General features: G+C 33.8%; 1 protein-coding gene across 4 annotated transcripts in view; it reads right to left on the bottom strand.

Annotated features, from left to right (window-relative positions):
* LOC128179773 (uncharacterized) overlaps positions 1-20,048 on the bottom strand; it is a 94,974-nt gene that overhangs the window by 26,681 nt on the left and 48,245 nt on the right. The window contains exon 5 of one of the 4 annotated variants that reach the window (XM_052847361.1): positions 19,422-19,474. The exons of the other annotated variants lie outside the window; for them this stretch is intronic. Within the exon in view, the coding sequence (XP_052703321.1) occupies positions 19,456-19,474 (19 nt within the window). The 3' untranslated portion in view covers positions 19,422-19,455. Of the gene's footprint in view, positions 1-19,421; positions 19,475-20,048 lie in introns of those variants that run through there. 4 annotated transcript variants of the gene reach the window in all.

Below are 20,048 nucleotides of genomic sequence, written 5' to 3'. Positions count from 1 at the left end.
TTCCCCACTATGTTCAATATGTTTTTTAGAACCAGAAACAATTACACATCTCTTCTTTTACTGTCCATCTATTTTTCGGATATGGTTATTAATGTCTGATTGGATTTTTAGAAAGTCTGGTGAAAGAATTGTATTTGATGCCAAAACTGTTATTTTTGGTTTTCCAGAAAAGAAATACTTAGCTATAAACCTGATTATCATGTTAGTTAAGAGACATATCTTTAGTCAATCCAGAAAATCTGCTAATATTGCATTTGAGAATATTGTGAAATATTTACAAAATTACTATTCTTTAGAGAAACTAATGTTGGAAAATAGATTTTACCAAAAGAAATGGTCAAGATGGGTATGCCTCTTTGATGTGGCATAATGTGTAGTAAGACCCTATCATTATTGTATTATTATTTTTATATTTACTTTCCCAATCTGTGTGTGAGTGGTGTGGTGTGAATGATGGTATAGATGTATTTGTATTGAAAATGAATAAAAAAATAAATAAATAAATAAATATGTTCAAAGTTTAACATAACGTTAGACTTATATAATGGGGGGAAAAAAATAAAAAAAATAAAAAAAATTAAATGTAAGGGGTCAGTCCTTTTTTCTTGAGTTCATTCGAAAGGTCTCACTGATACTAACAATTTTTGTTCTTACACTTTTCTAGAATTGTTTTTTTTCTTCATTTTTTAGATACAAATGATTGAATATTTTAGGGACCAGCTCTCTAGATCCTTAATGGGGACAGGCATTGGTGTTTTGATTAATGGAATCAATTAGAATCATCATTGCAAACATTTTTTTTCTACAATACTTAACAAAATATGTCTCCTTTTCTAGATATATTGCGTCAAAGTTTAAGTACTTTGGCCCCTAAAAATCCCTAATTACGTAATAAATGGGCGTGACAATAATTATACCTTTAATTATTGAAAATAATGTGATGAAGATAAATGATGAAAACAGTTATAATAAAAGTACTTTAATTATAATTAAAGTTCTGATTTGATGTGTCATTGTGCATATTTTGTTGTAAAAACTGGCAATCTCTCTCTCTCTCTCTCTCTCTCTCTCTCTCTCTCTCTCTCTCTCTCGAAACGTTATAAAATCAAGCCCCTTCCTCTCATTACTGGTAACACTAATGCTTTGAAAAGTAGTTCATGGAAATTCGTGCACATTGTATATGTGCCCAAAACACAAAGTCCTGTTTAAAAAACATGTAATTAATAAGAAAGGAAAAAAATTCAATGCTAAATTTATTCGCAAACAAATAAGAAACCAATAGATTTTGGCAAAACATGGCTCTCTGTGTAACTATTTAATATAGCGGAAGCTTTTACGTTGACGCTGCTCGGTTTTTTGTTTACTTTTGAAGTTGTGATATTTATAGTATCATTGGCAATTTGCCTGCCTACAGCCAGGACTTTGCTTTCAGCAAAGTCCGGCTAAAAATACAAATAGACCTGTTTAAAAGAAAAGTAAAAATTGGCTAGCGAAAAAATACTGTATGTGGTAAGTGTACAATGATTTGTTGATAAATGCCAGATGATGTCTTTGCGAAGTAGGAGTGAAACTGAACAGATGAAACATCAATAATAAATACCTTAATATCTAGTGCAGCTTTCAGTTGGTTGAAACAAAAATAATTATAATGATTTTCTTGATATATATAGTCACATTGTTTTTCAGTATAACAGATTGTTTTAAATACAGTAACAGCATTTGCCCATCAAAACTACATTCTATTTTCAGATTTCTCATTTTACTGGAATTTTGAGTGTATATTGTATGAAAAGGAGTATATTTTGTGAAAATGGTTTATTGTTTTATTTTGTTTAACATGTCTTAACATGATTTATTAATAAGCAATAATGTACAAATGGAGTAACTCCCCCTTGAAATTTAAATGTACAGAATGGCCACCACTAGAGTAAATTGGCTTAGAATTAGAAAGTAGGTATTTCCTAACTTGATGGCAATTAATTGGCTTAAGGATGACGTTTACTCAGAATGAAAAAAAAATCCACTGATGATAATGAAAAACCAACTATTGTGTGTTATATACCTTTTATTGTAGTGTTATTTTTCATTTTCAAAAAAGTAGGTCAATGACCTACTTTTTGAGTTAATGGCCATTGTATATTTTTGGAAAATTAAAGAAAAATCACTTAAAATTTTACACTATGATTGAGATTTTCTTAATTGTGAAAATAATACAAATTGCTCAACACTTTTGAAAATGAAATACAATTTATGAATGGCAGTGACACTAAATACATACAAAGCATTAAGTTTTCCTTCACAATTTTTATAAATATTCCAGTCCGAATTTCCTCTATCACTTTTCAAATTCCTACCCATTTTTGATCCAATTTTACAAAAAAATGAATGATGATAATATAAAAACATTTATAGTATTAAACCACTTATATTGATCTTATTCTGTTGGCATATAATTTATATGAGGTCAATGATCAAAATTTTGAGATATGGTGTCTTTTCTTGTTTTTAAGCATATTTCAATATTCTTTAAATTCATGCCATACGGTTATTACAATGAATAAATGAGGTAAAACTACCAGAAAATATGCATAATTATATAGACTAAAATATAAAATTTTAACTTTTAATATCAGAGTACTTCCAAAAATGTTTTAGCAAAAAACAAAATCTGCAAAATTTAGTCCGAATTTCCTCTGTTTGGCTAAAAGTCTATTTTTGTTTTGGCATAATTCCATAATTTAGTAGAAATATCGAATGTAATGTCAATAATAATTCATTTCACAGATACTTTTTGTGTTTAGAACAAATTTTACTCATGACATTGAACTTTATAACAATCCGAATTCGAGAACTCAAACCCTGAGTAAACAACACCCTTAAGTTAACTACTAAGACAAAGATTAATACTTGAAAACAGTTTTAATCAGTTTAATCTTTAAATTAATAATTTTGCAGCAATTTTTCTACCTGATTTTATGAAATTACATTAGCAAGCTATACTGTGGTTTCATCAATATTCGTTGAATACCAATTTTCATAGATTTCGTTTTTAGGTCACCCGAGCTATTCTGATCACATTTTGTCCAACGTCCTTCTGTAAACTTTTTACATTTTGAACTTCTCTAAAACCACTTGGTCAATTTCAACCAAATTTGGCACAAAGCATCCTTATGGGAAGGCAGATATAAATTGCAGAAATGAAAGAACGATCTTTATTCATAGTTGAGAAAATTTCGAAACTGTAGAAAAAAGGGTGGGGTGTATTTTTAAAATTCTTCTTCTCAAGAAGTACTGATTTTAAGGTCAGACGACACGTTCTACAATTTTAGATAACTTTTTTTCAGGAATTTGTTAATGGTTTACTACTACTTTCACAAGCTTTCTTGCAAAAAATTAGGGTACCTTACCAGGCATTTCTGCAAAATATTAGAGTATGCAATTTCCTATATAATCTTCTTGAAAATACACTTGAATTGCTGATATAAAAATATATACATCTACAGCACAGCGAAATTCACTAAATTAGAACTATATCTCCGCCGGAGCAGGGCTTTGAACTCACGACCTCTAGAACCTATACGCTTCTTGCAGTGAGCGGTCACGGTTCTAACCACTCGACCATGTACACATAACCAAATTCAAGTAAATTTTGATCATTTTTAAAGTAATTATAAAATTAATATTTTTTATTGGAACTCTTTATTACGAGGAGATACAAAAAAGATTCTCGAGGAACGTGTTGTCTTACCTTAAATTCAAAGTAATTTAGCATAAATAATCATTATGGCAAGGAAAATATAGATTGCAATAATTATGTGCTAATTCTCTTTCAAATCTGATTTATTACGAAAATGATAATAAAGAAAATGCGTGTTTTGATCAGATAATAACTTCGGGTTCGGTATCCCATACTTCTTAAACGGGATGGTGTAAAAGTAGGTTCTTTCTTTAAAGCAGCCATGTTGAATGGTAAACGGGTTGATCTGACAAATGTTGTGCAACAGTTCGCGTGCAAAGGGAATCTTTGAAACATGCAAGATTCATTGGTGCCAATTTTGTGAAGAAAATTGACGTTAAATATTTCAATGCGTTGACAGTTTATCTATTTGACGGTTGTGTTATGTTAGCTTGTTTTGATTTTTGTTCATTTTCATATTATTAATGCTTTCAGTAACATAGGGAACTATAGCCTGTATTTTGTAATTGTTATGTATTAAATCAAACATAGACTTCGGTAAATCAGACAGTTGACTGTTTACCTGTGCAAAGAAGCAAAATCTGATGTATTTACAAAGTACTACAATACAATTCAATCTATTGGTAATTTGGAATGATCTTCTGTGTAATGGTTGATAAATGCAATATGTTTTGTTGAGATGCTCAGCATTTTCTTGAGTTTATTCACTTTAAACAGAGTTTTTATTTATTAACCAAATTTGAGTGTTAAGCTTCAAATTATAAGCAAGATACAGAGCTTTGTACACAGATATGAGGCCATTTTTGTTTGTTTACATTTTAGATGCTGAATGGGAAATACCAAGTTAAAAATCTAGCAAAATTGTGAGCTCTGTATCTTGCTGATAATTCTATGATTGACGGTGAAATTTTGGTTGATCATACATTAGAAATTATTTGCTAAACGTTAAATACTTGTACAAAAAATGATATGCTGTTACCGGTATGCTGTAACTATTTCTCGGGTCCAATCTTTATACGATGATTCAGAATTATATGAATTCCACATAATTTTTTATAGTTTTTCAGACACGAGTTAATATTAACGACACTGTTAAAACAGTTTCCATAGTTTTGACACATTTTGTTACTGGGATAAAGACATTATCGCTATTCCTAAGAAAATATTACAGTCTAAAATCAACCTGGTTTGTAGCCAATTGTTTTTTTTTAATAAAGATGAAAATAATTTATGGGTCTTATACAGTGATATGCCTATCAATACTTTGACTATAGTAACTCTTTTACATGTCATGTGACAACATTTTTCATTAGAGTGTATTCATCAATCAAGTGAGTAAGGTTAAAATGTCACGGCAGTTTACGCCAGGTAAACAACAGTCGTTTATGATGGGGAAGACCAATTAAATTTTTGAATGTTTTTAATCTTAGAAATTGAGTAGTAGGGGGCAGAACGAAAATATAGGGAATTGCATGGAAGTTAACAGTGCCCCCCTACCAAACGTTTAGCTTTATATCTTGCATAGGTTTTTCTTATTTTTGGTAAAAATGGTATTACATAAATGTACAATGTCAAAGTTTAAGTATATGCAAAAATAAGAGTAAAATTCGAATACTTTACAATATTTATTTTTTGTTATTTTCTGTTATTCTACCGAGGGGCCATATGGTACAATATCCTTTGAACGCCCATATAAAGTCATTGTTGCTCAGGTGAGCGATGTGACCCCATGGGCCTCTTGTTAAGTTCAACCATGAATTTTAATGTTTATTGAAGTGCATTTTCCACTAACAATTTGTATTGATAGGGTCATCGGCCATGAATTTACGTATCCTTGAAACTGTGATTTTCACTTTATCCACGAAAATTGATAACCTTGAATATTAATGAAACCACAGTATATAACTAATAATAACATTTTGAAAAACATATTTTTCTTTCAAATGAAGTTAACATGTAGACAGATGCAGGTATTAAAGTATACAAAATGTTTAAAAAAAACATGTTTTTGCTTCTTCCAGTCTAAAAGGGACATTTTAGATGTATATACTTTGTTTGAAAATCACCCCCTCCCTTTCCAATTGTCTCTATTAACATTACATGTAGGATATGTAAATATATAAACTTGACCTTAAGTAACATCTACTTTAGTAATTACTTTTGATATGAAGAAGAAACAACATATTTTTATGCCCCCCTTCGAAGAATGGAGGGCATATTGCTTTGCTGCTGTCTGTCGGTCGGTCTGTTGGTCGGTCCACCAACAGTTTCCGCTCATTTTCTTCGCAGAGAATGAACATATTGAAATGAAATTTGGTATACAGGTTTATCATGATAATATCTAGGACAAGTTCGATATTGGGTACGATCGAGCAACTTTCGACAGAGTTATGGCCCTTGGACTTAGAAAAATTCTACTTTTTTGCAGTTTCTGCTCATTTTCTTTGCAGAGGATGAACATATTGAAATGAAATTTGGTATACATGTTTATCATGATAATATCTAGGTCAAGTTCGATATTGCGTACGATCAAGCAATTTTCGACAGAGTTATGGCCCTTGGACGTAGAAAAATTCTAGTTTTTTGCAGTTTCCGCTCATTTTCTTAGCAGAGGATAAACATATTGAAATTAAATTTGGTAAACAGGTTTATCATGATAATATCTAGGTCAAGTGCGATATTGGGTACGATCGAACAATTTTCAACAGAGTTGTGCCTCTTGGACATAGAAAAATTTCAGTTATTTGCAGTTTCTGCTCATTTTCTTCGCAGAGGGTGCACATATGGATATGAAATTTGATATACAGATTTATCTAATTAATATCTAGATCAAGTTTGATTTTGGGTATGATAGAGCAATTTTCGACAGAGTTACATGTATGGCCCTTGAATTTAGAAAAATACCAGTTATTTGCAGTTTACGCTCATTTTCTTTGTGGATGTTTCCAAGGGAGGGGGGCATAAATGTTTAACAAACATCTCTTGTTAGCTTTTTTGTTGTATATATGTTTAAAAAATGTATAAAACAATTGAAATTGGAGCATTCCTAATGAAATTCTCATTCTCCAGCTACCTGGGTGTGTTTGAATTTTATTTTGATTTTATGGTTTTAGCATGGTTAAAAGTAGACTAGAAATCAGAATATTAAAGGTTTTATGGTTTTAGCATGGTTAAAAGTAGACTAGAAACCAGAATATTAAAAAAAATCATTAAATAATCTACATGATTGTTTACTCAGCTTACTTGTTCATACAAACAAGAAATCACATTCAGGGCGGCATGTGTATGTGTGAATAAAAATATAAAAATCATTCAATTCATCAAAAAAGATAAATTCTCAGCAGCAGTTAAGATTGTTATCAATCATGTGTTAGAAAGGATTCAAGGAAATTGCTATAAATTTCATAATATCAGGTAAAATATTTCAAACTTGTGGTTTTTATGTAAAACAAAGATAGGGGGAGGGTATACATGTAAGGGTGTTTAAAGATATGTGATGCTTTATTATGTTAATACAAAGTATCATGCAGATGTAAGTAGTATAGAACGAGGTCTCTTAGGTTGAATAACAATTGATCTCTAAAATTTTTAATTTAAAAAAAATGTTTTACACAAGGATAGCCCAATAAAACTGTGTAAAATAGAGGAAAGTGGAAATGGTGGGTTACTTAATTTGCCATATTTTTCTGAAACCTCAATGGAATTGGCAATATGTGGAATACATTTTCTCAGTATTTCATAAGCTTTCTAATTCTGAAGACAAATTGTCTTTTCATAGAATGTAAGTGTAAGTTGAAGGTAGCAAAGGACAGTTTCAGATAAAGTACCCGTCGATATTTATGTAAAATTGAGAGTTGCTATACTTAAAGCTTTTTAAGTGTTGCTAAGATTCATGAAATGCTTTTTAATTATTATCATTAGTTTGGTTGAAATTGTTATGCAATTTTTACACAGTGAAATTGCAAGTTACAGACACTAGGTAAAATAAAACAAAAAGGTGGATGGGACATAGTTAACTATACATTGGTAAGTTTCTGACAAGAAATGATGCAACATGCACATGATACAGAATGTCAACCCTTTGCAGTGAATTAGCTGGGGGAGGTCTGAAAAGCTGAAAAATCATGAAAAATTGGCCAAAAAGGAAAGGTTCAAAATCTCTGGAGATAAACTAGTATAAAGAAAATTTAACACATTCTGACTAGAAATTTTCCATTGATGAAATTGATGATTGGCCTTATAAGGAGTGAATTAAAGGTATTTTTGCTAATTGGGAACTTAGAAAATTCTAGTTACAGAGTTCTGAGGGCAAACATCCTCTGGTGCAGTGAATTTTAATATAAAAAAAACTATCCGCTGTCAGATAAGTAGGGCATTAATATTGAAAATAGACCTGGATCTTTTCTTCAAAGTCAAGTTCTTTGCTAATGAATGTTAATTGTTATCGGGATATTCTCAAATACAATTTGTATAAAATTCAGAATTACCATGTCGAAATAGCGATCGCAGACAATTTCTACGAAACGTGTCATCTGTTGACAATTTCCCCAACAAAATTGAGGTTTGTCATATTATGAGGTTTCTCTTAACTGTGTGGAAGCATCCTGAGGTATTGTAGATTCAAGTTTCTTCAAATCATGATCCCCTGGGGTATGGTGGGGCCACAATGGGGGGGGGGGGGGTGACATTTTACATAGGAATATATAGTGTCAGTTCTAGTTTGTTGAAACCATGATCCCCGGGGGTAGGGTGGGGGCCACCATGGGGGTCAAATTTTTACATAGGAAATGTAAAGAGTATAATATCTCCTTTTTGAAAATCAATTAAGCAGAAAAGCTGTTACTTGAGTGGAAGCGTCCTCAGGTTGTGTACTATATATATATATATATATATATATATATATATATATATATATATATATATATATATATATATATATATATATAGAATAATTTTTAAAAATCAAATGAAAAAGCATAAGACTACAATGGGGGGGAGGAGGGGTTGGGATGGTCATAAGAAAAAAATTGATCGTTTTCAGAAATATGTAGTATTACTAATATGCAAGCATTTTGATATATGTGATTGTCAGTTGTTTAGACTGTGGGCCTGGGTATTTCTTGGGCCACAAAATGGGTTCAAAGTTTGATGTAGGTTTATATTTATATGAACAATTGATTTAGATCTTTTAGAGAATAGCAATGCTCAATATGTGATATAACTATGAAATCTGGTTACAAAAGGGGCTCAAGATAAGAACATTTGTAAGAAATGTTGAAAATCTTTTAATACAGAACCCGTTTTACTCATTCATTGTCCCAATATTTTGGATATGATTTCATGTAGCTTATCTAATTAAGTCTTATGATGCTCAGGTGTGCGATGTGGCCAATGAGCCTCTGGTTTAAACAAATCAGAATGGAGGGATGACATCATTGATTAGAGTTTAACTGCAGCTCCCATAGCGGCATGAAATTTATTTAATTAAAGCAATCAATATTTCTTGATCAATTCATTGTTCTGGGTTTTTTTTTAATGAAAATAAATACGATTTACAATCACTTTAGATGTTTATGATTAGATTTATTATGAAACACATGCATAGTTTTCCCTTTAATTTTTAGATCAATTCGTAGCGAAATTCAACCTCTTGTCCATTACTTGAGTAGGGCTTTTTGAGATGGTCACCTTTAAAAAATAATGTTTAGTAAAAAATAACATCTTGTAAGCTTTTGCAAGATATAAAACTGTTCGTTGTCTGTGTTTTATAGATGCCAAAGAGAAAGCTTAAGGGCATGAATGAGAAGGTCAGACGCCTAAGAAACAGGCAGAGAATGAGAGACACAAGGCAGCACCAATCGATCCCTTTGGACGTATCAGACCAGCCTTTGAAAAATTCTGCTACTTCTTGCGAGGTAGTATAAGGAACTGTCTCAGCTCCCCTCGGTTATCTTCCGGGGCAGGTTTCCATGGGGTTTCCTCTGAAGGAAGAAAAACCCCTGGCCAGGATGCAGGCCTCTCTTCGCGAGAGAATGCATCCAAATGCCCTGAGTTCTGCATCTTCTCAGGGAAGTCGTCTGTGTGCCCAAAACGGCGGCATGGCACCGTCCCATGACTCCCCACAGTGAGTTTGTACCTCACCGAGGGTACCGGAGCCGGACACTGTGCACGTGTCTGGTTCAGCAGGACAGGCGCAGCTGGGTATGTCATCCTCCTTTAGTGGGGGTGAGTCCAGCAGGATACAAATTGATGCACCCAGAAACTTGACGAGAACTAAAAAGTATACTGAAAGGAAATTATATGATGATACTGTATATATGAGAAATGAATGTTATGGTGATGATGATGATCATGATGATAATGATGATGACAATGATGGTGATGATGACGAAAGAGAATAGAACTTCAACAACAAATAAGGTATATTGTTCTGTTCAAGGGTCTTATCATCAAGCTGACATCATTTTTGGTGATAATGCAGGAACACAATGTGTAGCAAACTGCCTCGCTGCCCTAGCATTTCAAAGGATTAAGGATAGTACTTGGTGTGACAGAAAAGACATGAACACCGTATGATTTACAGGAAATGAGCTGTATACTTACTTGCAACACAGTTCAACAATTGTAAGTAGATATCTTCTAGTGGATGAATTGCCTGAGTTTTTTTTTTGTGTTTCAGTCAGATATTTGAGTTCAAAGCAAATGAATCATTACCTAGTCTAATCAATTTATCTAGTGTTCAACCTGAATATGACGACTTTAACGCATTTCCACTTCTAGAGGCTCTTCAGATTGCTCTTGTCGACACAGATGGATGCTTTGTTTGCTTTGGTGTAATTACATATTTGATAGGGAAACGAGAAAATGGATATTTTACGTTTGATTCACATTCTAGATCTGCAACTGGGTATCTGAGTGAAAGTGGAAAGAGTACAAGGGTTCTGTACAAGACAATTCATGATATATATTAAATCATATTTTGACATTGACGAGGTCGATGGGGTATTCTCAAACTGTACAATGTGAAATAACTGGTGTGCACTGTTTAACAAAACAATTGCAGTGTAGGGAACTTTCTGTTGAAATTCAACAAAACCAAGAGTCTGTAAGTGTTATGGAAAATACAAATGCTACCGAAGTACTTGTGGAAGAAAATTTCAATGTCCCATCAAACACTCATATATTAAGACATGATGACATTGAGTTTGTTTCCAGTGAAAATGACGGGTTTAATTTTGTGCCTTTGTCAGGTGTTAAAAAACTGCAATTATGTGAGTCTATTGGAGTTTCTAGTTCATTTGTTGAGAACTCAAAAGACGTGACGGCTGAGATTTTAAACATGGGAAAACAAGATAGGATGAAAGACATAGATCGGGATGGAAATTGTTTGTTTAAGGCAATTTCATTTAGTTTGACAGAAACACAAGACTTTCATGAGGTGATTCGCTCAGCGGTACATGTATGTCAGCATTTACTTCAGAATCAGTTGCGTTTTAATCTTTTTTAAGACACGGAGAAGACTCCGTTCAAAACCATATTTCAAACACTCGTATGATTGAAAATGGAACATGGGCAACTGAAATAGAAATTTTGGGACTTTCGCATTTACTGAAGACCGACATCTATACATATTCAGACAATCGTTGGGTTCTTTTTTCTGGGCGAATGGTAGATACAGATTTAGATATTGATAAATCAGGATCAATTTATTTGCATCATAAAGATCAGAATCATTATGATGTTGTCACAATGGTGTGGAGTAGGTCAACAATTTCACAACACCAACCTTTTGCACCAAGTGGTGAGGGCAATGTTGAATATTACAAAAGATTAAGCAATCGACAAAGAATGAGATCTAAACGCAACAATACTTTTAAAATGCAAACTGAGGACTTTATTTCCAAGAAAAAAATGCGCTACATGAATGATGGGGCATTTAGGTCAAAGATTAAAGAAACCAGCAAAGGACGGTATCTGAATGACGAAAATTACAGAGCATAATTAATACAAAAAGGTGTGCAGAAATATGCACTTGATTCTGAGCATAGAATGGCTATGAAGCGGAAAAGTGTTGAAAAGTACAAAGCAGATGAGTCACATAGAGAGAACGTGAAAAGTACGAGTAGGAAGAAATACAAATTAGATGACATGCACAAGGAAAAAGTTGAAAAAAGAAGTATAAAAAAGTACAAATCAGATGAAGATTACAGAGAAAAAACTAAAGTTGCCAGCATAGCGAGTTATCATTCGAGTTCAGAGGCTAAACGACAAAGGAAAGAAAACGTTTTAAAGAAAAGACAAGAACGGGTGGAAAAGCTGAAAGATGAAGACGAAGTAGGGACTTTGTTTAAAAACATTGTCAAACAAGGACCAGAGTACACATGTTGTTGTTGTCATCGTTTGCTGTTTGAAAACCAAGTTCGTGGATGTACATATGAAATGTATGCAATAAACCAGCAGGCAAGAAATGTAGCAGATCAGTGTATAGATGACAAATATGTTCACCAGTGTGGCGTGTCGTGCACAGACTGTTGTCCTAGATGTTCTTTGTGGGTGTGTTTTACATGTCACAGAAAAGTCCTAAGTGGGAAAATCCCACAAGAGGCTGCAGTCAATAAAATCTCTTTTGAGGAAATTCCACCAGAACTCAGTGATTTGAATTCCTTAGAACAACACCTCATTGAGTTACATATTCCTTTCATGAAAGTCATGGCTCTTCCACAAGGTAGTCAGAGAAATGTGCACGGACCCGTAGTTTGCGTTCCATCAAATATAAGGAAAACAACCAGCTTGCCACTGAACGTTGATGAGAATCTTTTTTTAAGGGTGAAACTCAAACGCAAACTAGCATACAAATGCTACTTTGAATACTAATTCGTGCGTCCACGACACATCAAGGCTGCTCTTAAATTTTTGCAGCAAAACAATAAATGGTACCAAGATATTTCTATTAACAGTAATTAGACTGATAATGACGATCATTGTATGTTGAGCGATACTGTCGAAGCTAGTAGAGACAATCAGGAAATGCCAGAAACAACTACAACCAAGAGGTCGCAACTGACACATGTTTACAGCCTGTGGGTATCGCTCAAGAAGTTCTTGACCATTACTTTGATGATGTCAATAATATTGCACCAGGTGAGGGACAAAACTCTGTTAGGATGCTACAAGAAAATGGAAATGAAGCAAAGTCATTCCCTCATCTATTCCCATCCGGCAGATTCTCATGTAATGAAGAAAGGGATGAAAGGATAACGCTTTCTAGATATTTCAACAACAGACTTATGAATACAGACAAAAGATTTGCAAAGGACACAAATTACATATTTGTTGCGCAATTTATGTTAGAATTAAAACAGGTAATAGAGAAAACACAGATATCAATACGGAAGTCCTTGTCCAAAGGTAGCGATGGAAAGTTGGTGACATCAGACATGCTACAAGACCCAAACGCACTATCAAAACTTCTTAGGAATGACGAAGCATTGAGATTCATGTAACCAATAAGAGGAACACCTGCGTATTGGTCAGCAACACAGTAAGATCTTTTTGCAATGCTAAGACAGTTGGGAATCCCTACTTGGTTTTGTGCTTTTTTGGCTGCTGAATTCAGATGGAATGAGATAGTGGGTTGCATTTTGCATCACGAGGATGATAGTAGAAATCCATCTGATTTAGACTGGTCTGAAAAAAGTGAAATTCTTAGAAGTAATCCAGTCACTGTTGCCAGAATGTTTGAACACAGATTGCATGTATTCCAAAGAGAAGTCATTCTGACACCAGCCAATCCCATAGGAAATGTTATAGACTACTTTGTAAGAGTTGAATTCCAACAAAGGGGTTCCCCACATATGCATTGCTTATATTGGGTAGAAGGCGCGCCAAAATATAGGGGAAGATAGTGAGGAACGTGTATGTGAGTTCATTGACAAGCATGTGACTTGTTCTTTACCATCTGAAGATGATGAGCATGAACTTAGACAAACTATGTTAGGTGTTCAACAGCACAGCAAAAGTCACTCTAAATCGTGTCGAAAAAAAAGGGAACAGAATGCAGGTTTAACTTTCCAAGACCGCCATCAGAAAGAACATTTATATCTGAACGATCAGAGGAAGATGCAGAGAGTCACACCAATAAGCAAATGAATACATCACAAGCTAAAGAAACTTTACTTAGGGTGTGGAATAAAGTTCTTGATGATAATAGCGGAACTCGAACGACAGAGGAGATATTCACAGACTTATCTTTGTCGCAAGAAGATTATGAGGCTGCACATAGAACATTAGCATCAAGAACAACAACTATTTTAAAGAGAGACCCAGAAGAAATGTGGACAAATCAATACAACGAATGTCTCCTGAAATGCTGGGATGCCAATATGGACATTCAGTGTGTCCTTGATCCATTTAGTTGCATTGTGTACATTATTTCATACATATCAAAATCAGAACGAGGAATGGGCATGTTGTTGAAATAAACCAAAATTGAGGCAACTGAAGGAAATCTTAGTGCAAAGCAAACTATTAAGAAAATACGTTCAGCTTATTTGAATCACAGAGAGGTTAGTGCACAAGAGGCTGTGTACAGAGTATGCAATTTGAAAATGAAAGAATGTTCAAGGAGAGTAGTTTTTATTCCTGTTGGGGAAAATCCTACACGCTTTAGCAAACCTCTTTCACAACTGAAAAGAAAACAGAGATCAAATTCTGACGATTGTGAAGGCGATGAAGATGAGGAAGACATTTGGATGACGAATATTGTAGAAAGGTATGACAATCGTCCACAGATTGACTATTTCAATCAGATGTGCCTTGCAGTGTTCTGCTCCGAGTATAGGATACTTGCTAAATCTCAAGTTCCACAAGTTGAAAAGGAAGGAGTATTCGAACTGCGAAATGGAAAAGGGTATATCCAGAAGAGAACAAGGGGTAAGCCAGCTGTCATAAGATATCCAAGATTCAATGCTGAAAGTGCACCAGAAAAATATTTTCAACCAATGCTTCAGCTCTTTTTGCCTTATATCAGTCAAAGTCATTGAAACCACCAGGTTTTGATCTCTATGAGTCATTATATAGCATTGGATATGTCAAAGCAAAGTAGGATGCGATTTGCAAGCTGTGAAGGAAGTGGTCAATAAGCATAGAATTAAGTTTTCGAAAAATGAGGAAGCAATTGAAACTGCTGAAGAAATGTTTGAAATGATTGGCGAACCTGAAGATGCATGGGCAACACTTTGTCCCGATACTGAAATGAAGCGTGAAGAATGTTTAATTCTGAAATCAAAATTGGACATGGAAGACAATGGAATTAGGGAAGTAACTGAAGAAATTGAAAGAGAAGATTCTTCAGATTTCATATATCACATCAGGGAACCTTCGAATTCAAGACAAGAGATGCTTCCTTTACTGCAAAGCTTAAATGATAAACAAAAAGAAGTATTTTATTCGGTGCGCGAATTGTGTCTAAAGAAAATATCCCAAAACCCCTCAGAACTATTCCATATTTTTATAACGGGCGGAACAGGAACAGATAAAAGTCACCAGATCAAAGAGATTCATTATGAAGCCTCAAGACTTCTTGGAAAGATGTTGCCCATGCCCAACGCCTTATCAGTTCTTCTGACGGCTTTCACAGGAACGGCAACCTTTAACATAGGAGGAAGCACAATTCACCATGTATTCTCGTTGACAAAAGCACTACCCATTCCATATGAACCCCTGAAAGAGCAAACTTTAAATGCAATCAGGTCCAAATTGGAGAACGTGAAAATCTTGATCATAGATGAAGTGTCCATGGTCTATAAACGTCTGATGTATTACATACACGAACGACTTGTCCAAATTAAAAAAAATGTAAGCAACCATTTGGTGGTATTTCGGTCATTGCTGTAGGTGATTTCTACCAGCTTCCACCTGTAAAGCAACGAAAAGACGAAAGATTGTACATGGTGAATGACACATACCCAGTTGACTATTGGTTGGAATTCTTTAAAATCACTGAACTAGACGAAATAATGCGTCAGAGGGAGGATTTTGAATTTGCTGCCTTTTTGAATTCGCTGCGTGATAGAACTATAGATAATCCAATATCAAATGAAGCTCTAACAATGCTGAGAGATTGCATCAGAGAAGGCCCAGATGACGCGTTGCACGTATATTCTACAAATGATGAGTTAAACAGTTTCAATCTCGAAAAATTGCAATCATGCTGTGCTGATTTGATGCAGAGGATTACCAAAAAGACAAAACAACAGGAAGGTTAAAATTACGTCAGAAACCGCTAAGCACAATCAAAACAGATGGACTACAATCTTCAATACTTTTAGCTGTGAATGCAAGGGTTATGCTCACAAGAAATGTGAATCCTGAAGATGGACTTGTAAATGGTACAATAGGCAACATATCGCACTTTGAGTTTGGAAGAGATGAGCATCAGAAAAAAAATTTCAAGGAGTTGGAGTGATATTTGATAGAAAAGAAATCGGTAAACTGAATGGAAAAATGACTTCACGTGGAAACCAGATCGTGATTCAAAGAATTCAGGAACATATCAAGGAAAAGAATACCAAAAGCATAGTTCGACACCAATTTCCCCTTAAACTGTCTTGGGCATGCACAGCACACAAAGTACAAGGAATGACAACAGACAAAATAGTAGTCAATTTGGATCGTACTTTTGCTGCTGGTCAGGCACATGTAGCCCTTAGTAGAGTGACTTCAAAGAATGGGCTATTCATAGAGACACAGATGAAGAGAAACTTAAGAAGAAAATTTATGCTGATCCAGATGTTAAAACATCATTGAGCATCATGCAGAGATTCGCCCCCAGCAGAGAAGGAGATGACATTGGACAACTTCAGTCTGAAGAATGCAAACTGATTCTTCTACTCAATGTACAAAGTCTAAGGGCACATTTACAGGACACCAAATCAGACAACAGACTCAGGAAAGCAGATGTGATATGTTTAATGGAAACGTGGCTTAGAGACGAAGAAGACTTGTCTGAATTTGAAATTCCCGGCTTTAACTTTCACAGCATTTCAAGAGGAATGTGCTATAAAAATTCATCTGATACCTTCCGTACATTAAGCCAAGCCAGAGGCGGAGGAATAGGTGTGTTCAAAAAGAAGGAAGATTGTTCACGTATTAGAGTACATGAGCTTCCCCTTAAAAATATTGAGGGTATGGCGTTAGAGTTATGCAGAGTGAACATCATTGTTATAGTAATCTACCGACCAGGCACAATTAATGTTGGCAATTTTCTAAATACACTTCAAAATATTATAAATATTTTCCAAGGACGTGGAGTTAAGTGTGTTGTACTTGGAGATTTCAACGAAGATGCCAGATCGAGCGGACCAATTACGAATTATTTTCAGTCAACAGGATTTGAACAAAAAGTTGCCTTTTCCACAACAGAAGGTGGGTCTATCCTAGATCACGTTTATGTTAATGACGGAATATCCGTTAAAGTTGTGAAAGTTCCTGTCTACTTCAGTTACCATGATGCTATCAAAGTTTACTTGCAAGGCATTTACTGGTAATCGACAAATCAAAAGGAACTTACTTATAATGCAATTTCAAAAAAAAGAACTTAAGAATTATATTTCATAGTCTCAATTTTATTAGATATTCTTTACTCAGTCCTAAAAAACATTCACAATGGAGAAGGATATTTTTTTGTTTTATTAGATGATACATTTTTTTCATAGAAAATACATCTTTCAATACAAATGCACTAGCTCTATTTGCATAAAAACCTGAAAACAAGGTATACTTACTTGGAGTTAATTTGAGGAAATATCGTATTTTGTGCTCTTTTTGTGTTTGCTGGTGACATACATGTATAACAATGTCTTGTAAATAAGAAAACATGTTTGTATTTGTAATATTATTTTTGAGTATACTGATCCCTTTTTAAAGAGATTACCCCTTGTTTTTATCTCATGGAAGGTGAAAGGACTATATTTGGTATGGTCGAATATCTGCCCCCAAATTTAATCAATTTTTAAATAGCATCGTATAAAAATCATATCTTCATAAATCTTTGTACATAGGATGTCTATCACTTTAATCTTGATTTTAGACATCATTGCTCATTCACTGTTTATCTATGACGTCACCTAAATGACAAAATTCCCGCAATTTTGCAAACAAATGAAAATATTCAAATTTTTTCTTTATATTTTGCATCCGGAAGTATCGAGCGCAGGTCTGCTCAAGTAAGATTGTAACACATGTTTTTCTTTATATAATTTTACACATTATGCTAAAACATGGTACTTGAGCAAGCCTGCGCTCGATGTTTCCCGGTCGAAAAACCATCGGAAAACACCCAAATTTTGCTACAAAACATCAATTAATCAAAATAAGACAATATTCATGACGTCATTTCTACATTTGATATCACTGTGTTGATAACCTTTTACAAACTTCTTTTTTCAATATGATTTCAACTATCTACCACCTTATTTTTTAAGCTTTTGATAAAACTTTAATTTTGGGGGGCAAAAAATGCACAATACCACACATAAGTCCCCTGTTGATTTTACACTATCTTAAGAAAGGAGTCTTTTCTGGTTTTCGACTGGTCATAAGTAACTATGATTGTTCATTAAATCAAAATGAAAGGAAATTAGAATATCATATTTTTTTCTCATGCAACTTGACATACAAATAATAATAAAAGTTTAGCATCTTAGAAGGACTACATATTGTATATTTTTGGTGGATTGGAATCTTAGCGTAGGAAAATATCACAGGTAATTGCAATTCAGAATAGCTGTAATTAAATGCATTAGCCTAATTAGCATTTTTAAAACAATAACATTAATGTTGGATTTTTTCAACTAATGTGAACTAATGATAAGATACTTGGGTTTCAGAATATTTTTTGGAAATATGATTTGCCTATCAAATTTCATCTTTATGGTATGCCTACAGTCTCTCCAAAAAGCGGCATTAAACAAGCTCTTGGCTTCCTCTTTAAAATGACGTCAAATCGAACATCGGTACCGGGATTACTTTTCCCGTGATTGAATATAGAATTTCAAAATGTTATTTTATTTTCTACATAATTCCTTTAAAGCCGTGAAATACGGGGAAAATGTATCAAATCAATTATGACTTCATAATAGTTCTAGCACCAAAAAGACAGTCTGGAATCATTTACTAGACAGGCACGTAACATCGATTTTGAGAGTGGGGGGGGGGGGAATGCAGACTCGTCCAAAATATTCTTGACAAGAAAAAAAAGGAGGGGGAGAAAGGCAACTCCCAAAAATCTTCAAATTCCTAATCATTTTCATTCCAAAAACGTGTGTGTGTGTGGTGGGGGGGGGGGGGGGGGCAACTCCATGATAATTCCATTTTTACTATGTATATTTAAGAAAATTAATTGCTGCGAGAAAAAGTCATGATGCTACGTGCCTGCTAGATCTTGACATTAAGCGAAAACAGGATGATCAAATTTGATTAAACTGATAGAATCATTGGTTATAGAATCTGTTTGAGTGTGTCAAAACTTCATGAATTTCTTAATACAAGAAGTATGTCTGATAACGAAAAGATCCCCTCCGTAAATTGTCGTTCATTTTTTATTTACAATAAATTACATTTTTAGAGACAATTTCTGCACATCTCTAACATCGGAGACAACAGAGTTTTACTTGATGGAATCGATTACAATTATTGCAGGAAATAGAAAAACTTGTTGGCAAACCTGTCTACGAAGAATCCTTGACGATACCATTGGTTCACATGTTATTACAGTATCTATAAACGATTTAAAATTAATTTTGAAAATGATTTTTAAAACATAGTTAACAGAAACATTAAAAATATTTAAGAAAAAGGAAATGAAAAATTGTCATTCTACAGCCAAATGCATAAGTAATAAGTACACATTTAACCTTACTTAAATTGTTCCATTTCAAAGAAGGTTCTTTCTTTTTTTTAAATTCAAATAAGAATAAGTGCACACAAATTACATATAGATTTGGCAAATATTGAAACCCGATTATTCCAAGGGATACAAGATATTGTAGAGGTCACTTTAACACGATTTAAATGAGTTTAAAACTTCATCCAATCAATTTCATTAAGATGTCATTAGACGCAGTATTGCAAGCGCAACTTGTACATCATGCTTAACATCGGTCTGGGGTCATTTCACCACAAACTGAATCACATCTTCAGTCAATTGTCTATCATTCATAAAAGTTCGTGTCTCAATCACTTACAGTTACTAAAATCTCGCAGGTATCAAATTTAAAAGGATAGGTACTTAAGATATTTGATATAGCTCAACGGAAGTAGAATCTGTTTGCTTATTTAACATACATAAGAT

This window comes from Crassostrea angulata, chromosome 4, assembly GCF_025612915.1.
Source record: "Crassostrea angulata isolate pt1a10 chromosome 4, ASM2561291v2, whole genome shotgun sequence".
NCBI lineage: Eukaryota > Metazoa > Mollusca > Bivalvia > Ostreida > Ostreidae > Magallana > Magallana angulata.
The sequence above is the reverse complement of the archived record's forward strand: the minus strand, read 5'-3'. Positions and strand labels throughout refer to the sequence as shown.